Source organism: Stegastes partitus, unplaced genomic scaffold (genome assembly GCF_000690725.1).
Source record: "Stegastes partitus isolate 25-593 unplaced genomic scaffold, Stegastes_partitus-1.0.2 Scaffold34, whole genome shotgun sequence".
Lineage (NCBI taxonomy): Eukaryota > Metazoa > Chordata > Actinopteri > Pomacentridae > Stegastes > Stegastes partitus.
In genome coordinates, this window is record NW_007577765.1 from 1,286,867 (window position 1) to 1,296,161 (window position 9,295).

Consider the following 9,295-nt stretch of genomic DNA (forward strand, 5'->3'; position numbering starts at 1 on the left):
AAAAAAAAATGGCTCTATGTGCTTTATTTATGACTCTCTTATTTAACCTCCACTAACTGGTTTTTCACACGACTCTACACATGAGCTCTAACAACCTGCTCCTCTGTATGCTGTTTTTGAGCCATGACATATTTGTTTTATTGATCCAGTGCCAAACAGGAAAGCCGCTGTGCTCGAGTGCAGCGCCGTGCTGAAACTATTTTTCAAGATGGCGACAGAAAATGTTCAAAATGTTCCGTATGTGTGAAAGAACTCACTGCGGTTCTGCTCTAGTTGAACTGAGCAGATTCTCATTTGGTTGGACAGGAAGTGTGAAAAATAGGGCTAGGCCTGCACACAACATGTTTTTTTTTCTTTAGTTCTGCTTCAATTTCAGGTCAAACACACACGTCCTGTCATCAGAGCTAAATCCGTCTGTGTGGGTTTCAGTATTTCCATAACACCGTCTGACTGCATTCCTTCGACCTCTGCTGTCAATCACAGTCAGGTTGGCTCCGCCTCCATCTCAGCGATGGATGGGGGAGCTGGTGGGGGAGGTGGTGGGGTATCTAGAAGTATGTTAAGATGTCAGAAACTGTGTGTAGCTGCCCTCAGTATGTTGGGTTGAATTCTAAAATGCAAAGTTGAAAACCGTTTATAATCCAGTTCTTGGACAAACCGATCGTCCAATAATCTTCAGAACTACGAGCGTCTTTCTGTTCGTCTGTTTCTGTGCTCGTCTCCAATTTTTACCCATGAAGCTCTCATTTTTTCTCATGTTGTTTCAGTTATAAACACGTTTATTTAATCCCATGTGGCCAATTCTAATCTTCATCAACATACCTCTAGTGCAGCTGTGCTTGAAAGCTGCAGGAAAACACAATAAATGGACATGGAGTTTATTTCTTTTATAATTTCATCAAATAGCCACTTTCAAGGCAAAAATGATCCTTGATAGTCAAAGTTTCCATTTGGTTTTCAAACTTTACATGTTTTTAAGTTTATTCTAACATGTTTAATGTATTTTTTTTCCCATAAAAAAGTAATATAAGTAGACTAATTAATTAAACGACTGATAGAAAATTCATCTGAAAGTCTTTTATAGGTGATGATTTGTCACTTTTAAGCAAAACTTCCAAACACTTGTCGGTTCCAGTTTGTTTGACGTGATGGTAAAGTTTATATTTTGGGTTTTATCCCATTTTAAAACGTCACCTCCGGTTGTGGAGAGCAGGAATTTTCACCCTTTTTTGGACAGTCAGTGATCTAAAATACATACTCAGTGGATTAAAAATATAAAAAGAATTCAGTTGCAGCAATAAAACTTGTTCTGGTTTCCAATTGAGCTAGACGGACTGTTTGACCTGCAATTTGACTTTACTTATTAAAAAGTAAGAATCATTTAATGTCCTGCATAAGAAACAGAAATTCAATTGATGTTATTTGGTCTTTTAAATGTCAGAAAATGGTAAAAACATGTCAATCAGAGCCCAACATGACGCCTTCAAATGTCTTGATTTGTCCACAACCCCAAAGATATTCAGTTTACTGTCAAAGAGGAGGAAAATACTAGAACATATTCGTAGTTGAAAGGCTGTAATCAGACTTTTTTTCCTTAAAAAAAACTACTCAAACTGATGATTTAAGCCCAGAAATAGTTGCCGATTAATCAAACAATCGTCGCAGCTGTTTGCCGTGACTTGAAAGAAGACGTTTGCGGAGTGAGCGGTGAAACGAGTCGACCCTGCTGACTTTGTTTGTAGCTGGAGGGGGAATTTAGTCGACGGTTTGGTTGGATTCTGCTCCTCGCTGCCTCCCATTACTCAGAGCGCCTGCACTTCTACATTTAACACAAACTTTGAATCCGATCTGACACATCTGAGGAGAAAACTCGGCCCTGTAATTAGCTTTTCGTGTTCAATCAGTGGTTATTTTGTCATTTGATGAATTGCTTAATCTCAAAATAATTACAGAGGTCGGCCGCCGGGATACAATATGTCTTTTATTGATGACATTAACCGCAGTTTTCATGTTGGAAAAGCTAAAAGACACGTTTGTCTTTACTTTTCTTGGATCCTCTCTTTTTTATTTTTTTAAAGGAGCAGCAAAGCGTTGAATGGAAAACCAGTTAGACCTCCTCTGAGCACTCTCTCCTCTATCTCCTCCTCTTGATGCTGCATTCAGAAAAACAAGCTGCCAGCTGGGAAAACCCGTTCACGTCACACCCCTCGGTCATAATTACAAGTTGGATATCGAGCTCCACATCTCCCACCCAGCGTTACTGGCTCCAGAAATGCATCAGCGGTGGGCAAACACGCCACTAAATGACTTTTATGCAACGACCACGCAGACGCTTTTGCTTATTACAAGTCAAAATCTTCTGCTGCAGCTTGTTTTTCGATACAGAAATGAAAATATTTGACATTTTCTAAGTGTTTAACACGTGAGAACTGCGCCTAAACGCTCTGAACCTGGCTGTTCATTTCATTTTTACTCACTGTTGGTTCATTTTTCACTGCAACATAAAGTCCTGCACCTCTATGGGAACAGAACAAGCGTGACTAGAAGGACAGAGAACTCAGAAATGTCTTCTCTGCAAAATGACACTTACGATGCCATAAATCCAAGAAAAATGAACTTCTTTGATGGTTTATTTGAATATTTTACAACCGTTGAAAGAAACCTGGAATCAACATGTACAACATTTTTGCCCACAGGTGTAGCTAATACTGGGGGGGAAACCGTTGGCTCCACATGCTGTCGATATTTTACAGCTTCGACTAACGTGTTTTTTTTTTTTTCACCCCGCTCTGCACAACAACGTCAGATCCACCATGCTGGATGTATCAGCAACTCGCTCCCCTGCTTGTCATTTCCTTTTAACCCAAGCTGCATTTATTTCATTAATCCAGTGCGTTTTATTTTCCACACGTGGCTCCACATACTATAGATCTTTACTAATTTGCATTCATAATTTGTTTCCACACTCGTCTCCTCTCTGTTCTGTGCAAACACTGCCTGAAGCCTAAAGCTCTTTTTCTGCGATGATTCCAACATGAATGAAAAGACATGTAGCACATGGAGATTTTGATTAAATATCAGAGTTTTAAGTGTAGATTTGGTTCATTTTTTCCAATGGAACGGCACATCAAAGATGAGTAGTTCCAGGACTGTCAGAAAAGCAGTAATTTACAGATTTTTATTTTTTATTTTTTAAACTTTCTAGTTCTGATAAATGGTGTAATTTAGCTATTTTTAAAACGGGCTTTTTAAGCCTGCTAGCAGGTTTTGAGATTCAGGGGATAAAAAGACAATCCTAAGCTACGTATTTTATAGGCTGGGAGTGAAAAAGCAGTTGTTTCTCAGGTGTTGCTCTGACCTGGTGTCTCATAGAACCCAGCGTTGCCCAGTTTAGCCTCACAGTAGTGAAGCTGTTACTGTCTGAATTTGGGAATTTTTTTCCTGCTTTTAAATGACACACATTCACAGAAAAAGCTGCAATTTTTCCTGATGGATCCACACATCACACACGAGTACATCAAGGACTGTCGGACAGTTGAAAAGCTGATGATTTTTGTTGTTTTTACAGCTTTTTTAAAAAAGATAACGTGCTTTTTAAACTAGCTGGTGGGGATTCAAAGGGTTAAAAGAGCTTACTGAAACAGCTAACTGGATATCTATGAATGTTTGAGATTTGTCTGTAAATAGTTGGTTTTGGCCACTTGTTTCACACATGAGTTGAAGCTTGCGTTACTCTTGTGTTTGCTGTAAACCTGTTTGGTTGCTAGCGTGGCACTTGGTTGACCTTTTGGAAGAACTTTGCACACAAACACGGCGATACCCTGCAGCAACCTGATCTGGATTCACACAAAAGAATCACTAGTTGTTAAAACAACAAAGTTGTCCAATGACTTTTAAAGGATCTTTCTTAAAAAAAAACAAAAAAAGAAAAACTCCTCTGCTTCAATCGAGCGTCTGGGAATCGCTTGTTGTTTTTTTTTCTCCGGCAGGGCGAGGCCGGCGTTCCAGGGAATGGCAGGAATGTCACTGTCATGTCTGCACTCGTCCTCTTCGGCTCACGTTTGTGTCGCTGCTCGTCGTTATCTCCCTCCAGTCTCTCGGTCATCTTCTCGATCTGATTTTTACTTCCATTTGTCTTCACGGTGAAGCCATGTCGGTCGCTTTCGTTTCCTGCTTTACCTCGAATCACCCGTCACTCACTGTCAAGCCGTCAGTCGTGTTGCAGCGCCGAAGCTTCTTTGCCTACTTTTCTAAAGTTTCAGGAGTCGGTGAGGTGCTTTAGATGCTGAAAGAGGAACAAAAAAAGAGATTCAAAAGGGGCAGGATGATAAATAAAAGCTTAAAGTTAGATCACCATTCATGCAGATGCTTAAAATAACATTTAATATTTGTGCAAATGCCTGTAATTGAAACCACAACTACGAGTTCTTCATGTTGATAATTAATATACCAATTAGTTTCTGCATTAATGCATCAATAGTTGAGTCTCTAAAATATAAAAATTAATTAAAAACTTGTCTTTAAACTGCTTTTTTTTGGTTTGACTAACAGTCTGATATCCCAACAGCTGACAAAAGTCCTTTCGAATGATCTTTTGTAGGATTGTGGATCTGTTATGTCATCGTTTCCGGTGTTTGAAAAGGAAAAAAGTTAATCATTCTCTGCTTCCAGCTTCTCAAAATGTGAAGATTTTGTACTTTTCTTTGCTTTGATTTTCTGCAAAATGATTATATTTGATGTTTTAGACATTTAAAGAAGCATGATTATTTCAATTTGTGAAATTTGGACATAAATATCATGAAAAATAGTTTTGTGTCTTATTTGTGCTCAAAATGAAACTGTGATGATGACAAACCAGAGCTTTAACCACCTCTCAGCTGTAGGCAACAAGAATTCCTTATTGATGGAAGATTCACTGCAGCTTCTTCAGAATTCCTCTGGGTGGGAAATGGTGGAAATCTGTGGAAGTCCCGTTTAAAAGAAAGATAATCACATTTTACAGAAGTGGGGAATTTAAATGCAACAGGGGCTCAAATACGAGCAGAAAATTCAGTTGCTGGAACCTAAAAAGAATCAAAACCGCCCAAAATTCAGCAAACAAACATGTCCTGTGTCCCCGAAAACATTTTTTATTTTCTGAATCTGTGGATGAACAGCAGTTTATGAACTTACACTGTCCCTTGTGAACTTTATTTTTCGTCTTCTCGTCGTTGGCATGTTTGAAGCCTGATGTTTCGTCTCTACCTGCTTCTCTTATCAGCGTCCAGAAAAAGTATCTCAGTTTCTGTGATAAGATTCAGTGATTCAACAAAAAGGTATTTTTAAAGACGCTGGGCCGATGTTTACTCTGAAAAATCCTTCCCTGACTCCCTGAATGCTTCTCGACGGTCACACGAAGAGCAAATGGAAACACGGAGGTCAGATGTTCTGCAACAGTTTAATCCTTCAGCGAGTGAAGCAGCAGAGATTAGACTGTGCCGGGTGAAACATTTAGAGGCTTTAAAAATCACCAAATGACACCACGGATCATCCAGAAAGTGTAAAAACAGAGAAATGTTGGGTTTTAATAACTTTTTGACGGGCCTTGAACTGCTCATCTGTTAAGTGTCATTTCATTGGATAATGTCTCATTCAAAAATTCGCCAAAAATAAACAGTTTATCCAAATGAGATTCTGTAAAAAACAAAAAAATCTGCACTTCCAGCTGCAACCAGTAGTTTTGGTTGAACTGCAGGCAGAGAGGAGACTAATGGAGGAACAAATTAAAAAGGTGCAGGACTTTATGTTGCAGTGAAAAATGATCCCACAGTGATGGATGAACCCACCCACAAACTGCTTGATGCTCAGAGGGTTCTGAAGCTCCCCAGAGTCTAATTCTCTGACTGCAGGACGTCTCTATCTTCCAGTTATGCAGCTTTTAGCTCCGTTTTCATGGTCAAGCCGTTGCCTCTGAAACCTTTCATCTCCTTCTTCTCCAGTGGTTTTGCTCTCCCAGCATGTTGCAGGATGTGGGTGTGAGGTGGTTTGAACGCTGAGGCCGCGTCGACATGTGCGATGAGGTTGCGTAATCCTGGATGTGTGTCAAGTTTGAGCTGAACTGCTCGTGTTTGTTCCTATTTAATCTCGTCTCCAGCCGGTGCTCGAACCGTCTGGAACCTTACAGGCCGCCGTTGTACCTGATTGTGTGCAGGCCGTCGCTCCTCTGTGATCATTTTTGCGAGGACGTCAGCGCTAATCACTGTTTTCTGTTGTGTTTCCTCAGGGTCGAGTCACCGTACTAAAGAAGTCCCTGCACTCTGCTGGTAAGCCTCTCTGATGACTCCTGGTAATGTCACACACACAAATTATTGGGTAACAGCTGCTGCAAGAGCAGAAAATTACACATTTTTGCAACGTGACATCGTGTAGTAATATGACATTCCCACACGCTGTAATCCAGGTAGACAAGATCACAGTTCCTGTAAGTGAACGCCTTATTTCACTCTGGTGAAACTCATTTTCAGTCGGACGCCTCACAGCTGTAGCTGAGTGGAGACTAGAGGCTTGTCTGTGCGCAGAGGCGTTTAGGGAACATCTGTAAATTGTAGAGTCAGAAAACAGCCTGGGTTACACTCTTGACCTCTAAACTGAGTCGGTACAAGCACATCGTTCACTGCATGTTCACAGTTGCTTCCTGTCAGATTTGTTTAGTTGGTAAATGTGTTGTTTACCAGGAAGCACTGATGTTAGACGCATAAAGAGCTTCTTATTGTCGGTGGTACAGCAGGTCAGCAGATCAAACTGCTGAATTAGAGAAGGAAACGTTTGCATGCGGTTCAACAGATGCTGCATCTCAAACTTTAAACTTAATTTTTTTTAAAAATGAATTTTAACTGTGATGTTTTGGAACAATTTACTGCTAACTTAACAATTTTCCCCACTTTGTTTAGTTAATATTTAGTAAAATCACGGAAAAGAAGCCATCATTTACATTTTAACCAGTAATAAACAGGCCAAAACGGTAAATGATGTCCTGATAAAAAAAAACAAAAAAACAAACAAACATATTTTTATAAATGGTAATTCTTCTTTTTTACAAAATTTGCCCATATAATTACAACGTTTTCTTTTTGCTGAATTTACATCAGCAATAACAATAATTATTTTACAGATATTTGCTGTTTAGATTTTATTGATTTTTCCTTTTTTATTCAATTACAGATAATATCGAGTAAATACACACAAAAAAATGTGTTTCATGTTAACCCTCAAAAAACAGGCCAGAATTTAAAACAATGTCCACATCAAAAATAATAAATATATTTATTTTACAACATGTGACAGTAAAAATTACACTGTTGTAGTTTATTTAAACAACTTTTATTACTTACTAAATAAAAGAGAATATCTAGTAAAATTGGAGAAAAAAAATCGTGATTTTGTTTTAAAAACAAACAGACAAAACAGTATTTTTACAAATAATAATTCAGTCTTTTACAAAATTTAACTATACTATAACTTTTTTTTTTTTACTGTATTTGAATACGAAAAAATGTATAATTATCCTACAGATACTTGCTTTTAAAGAAAAAAAAGAATTGTGTATATTAAGGATGGAAAAATAGCAAATAAATGAAAGATTTTACCAGTTTAGTTAAATTACAGATAATAAGTAAAATCACAGGAAAATGTAGTCATTTATATCTGGACTGATAAACTGGACTGTAAAAAAGTAAAAAGAAATACAAAAAATAAAACTAAACTAAAAATCCAGACCAAGACTGCACAGAATAAATACATTATTTTTTTCATTATTATGTATATATATATAGTTTTTTTTTTCAACAGTTTATTAGCATATTATTTCTGGCACCATTTCTGCCAGATTTTATCTTCTTTTTTTTTTCTTTTTCTTTTTTTAAAGTGTTTTTAATTTCAGTTTATTTACATAGGAGAAGCTTACCACATATTTTACAATGAGGGTTCAGTTAATTGTGACTTTCTAACTCCCGGTGAAGTTACCAGGGTTACAGGGTGTGAGATACAGCCAAGCAGCACGAACACGCCTGGACGCTGACGCCGTATCTGAGTGTTTGCGTTTCCTCGACTCGGCCGGTCGCTGTTCAAACAGTAGCCACGGAGGCCGACTCCACTCGGTCGAGCAGCCTCAGGTGTGACGGTGTGTGTGTGTTCAGGTCACGGCTTCCTGGGTGTGTGTGAGGCTTTGAGATAAGGCCGGTGGGTGAACGTGGAGCCCTGCAGCCTCTCAGCTGTTTACAGAGTCAGTTTCCTCTTTGATCTGCCGACACAAGGCGACAGACGAGGCTTCAGTCAGACGCGATGAAGGACTTTGTTCTTCCTGGAGGAGACCTTTGTAGATGCTCCGACTGAAACAGCATGTAGTTAAAGCAGCGCGGAGTTGCGATGAACATTTGATGGATGAAATGTTCATCACGAAGCGTCCTTTGTGTTGTGAGGTTTAAAAGTGTTATGCACCTGAATCATTTAAATGGTAAATTGTCTGCGCTTTTCTACCTTAGCAGCACTCGGAACGCTTTACAATGTTTTGTCATTCACCCATTCACACACACATTCATACACCAATGACAGCTGCCATGCAAGGTGCTGCCTACGGTGGCCAACGGGTGCAAACGACGTGTATGTACACAAACGAGCTGCATACACATGAATGCGTTGCAGAAACAGAAACACGCTGCAAAAAGAAAACACAGCATATCCACTCACACAACAGAAGTGCCCCAGCACGAATTTCAAACCAATACAGTTTCTACGTTTTCTTCCCCATCAGACAGCACATATACTGTGATGTTTTTGTCGTTCTTTTCTTCTGACAGTCAGGCATTAACCAGTTGTACTGTTATGGCCCGTCCACACTAATAACTATAGAGATCACTATAGAGATGTGTGCGTCCACACTGACCAACATTAGTGTGGTCTAAAAAGAAGGACACATGCAGGAAAACGGCGACCAGAAGATGTACCATGAACGCAGCGAGTGTAAAGTGTAAAACAGTACATCGTATTGTGGCATTTTTTGTGTTTTTTACACTGGTAGTGTTTGTTTATATATATTATGTGTCCCAGGACACCGATCTCTTCCGGGCAGTGAACAGGGAGGAGACGAGTACAGACACTCAATGTGAGCACAGTAAAAAGGCATGTTAGTGATTAGTCATTAAATCATTAATTGCCGTTATAATTAAAACTGTATTAACAGAAAAGATGGAAGACATGCAGGTAAGAAAATGTCAGTGCAGTGTCAAAGCCAGTGGCCAAATGGTTGTGCAAAATGAAC

The 9,295-nt window shown here is 39.1% G+C and overlaps 1 protein-coding gene across 4 annotated transcripts in view; it reads left to right on the top strand.

The window, feature by feature from the left end:
- The window catches only part of LOC103371787 (carcinoembryonic antigen-related cell adhesion molecule 1), a 55,787-nt gene that overhangs the window by 41,338 nt on the left and 5,154 nt on the right, over positions 1-9,295 (top strand). For all 4 annotated transcript variants that reach the window (XM_008301249.1, XM_008301242.1, XM_008301265.1 and 1 more), the window contains one exon: positions 6,263-6,302. In XM_008301249.1, the coding sequence (XP_008299471.1) occupies positions 6,263-6,281 (19 nt within the window). In that variant the 3' untranslated portion in view covers positions 6,282-6,302. The remainder of the gene's footprint in view (positions 1-6,262; positions 6,303-9,295) is intronic.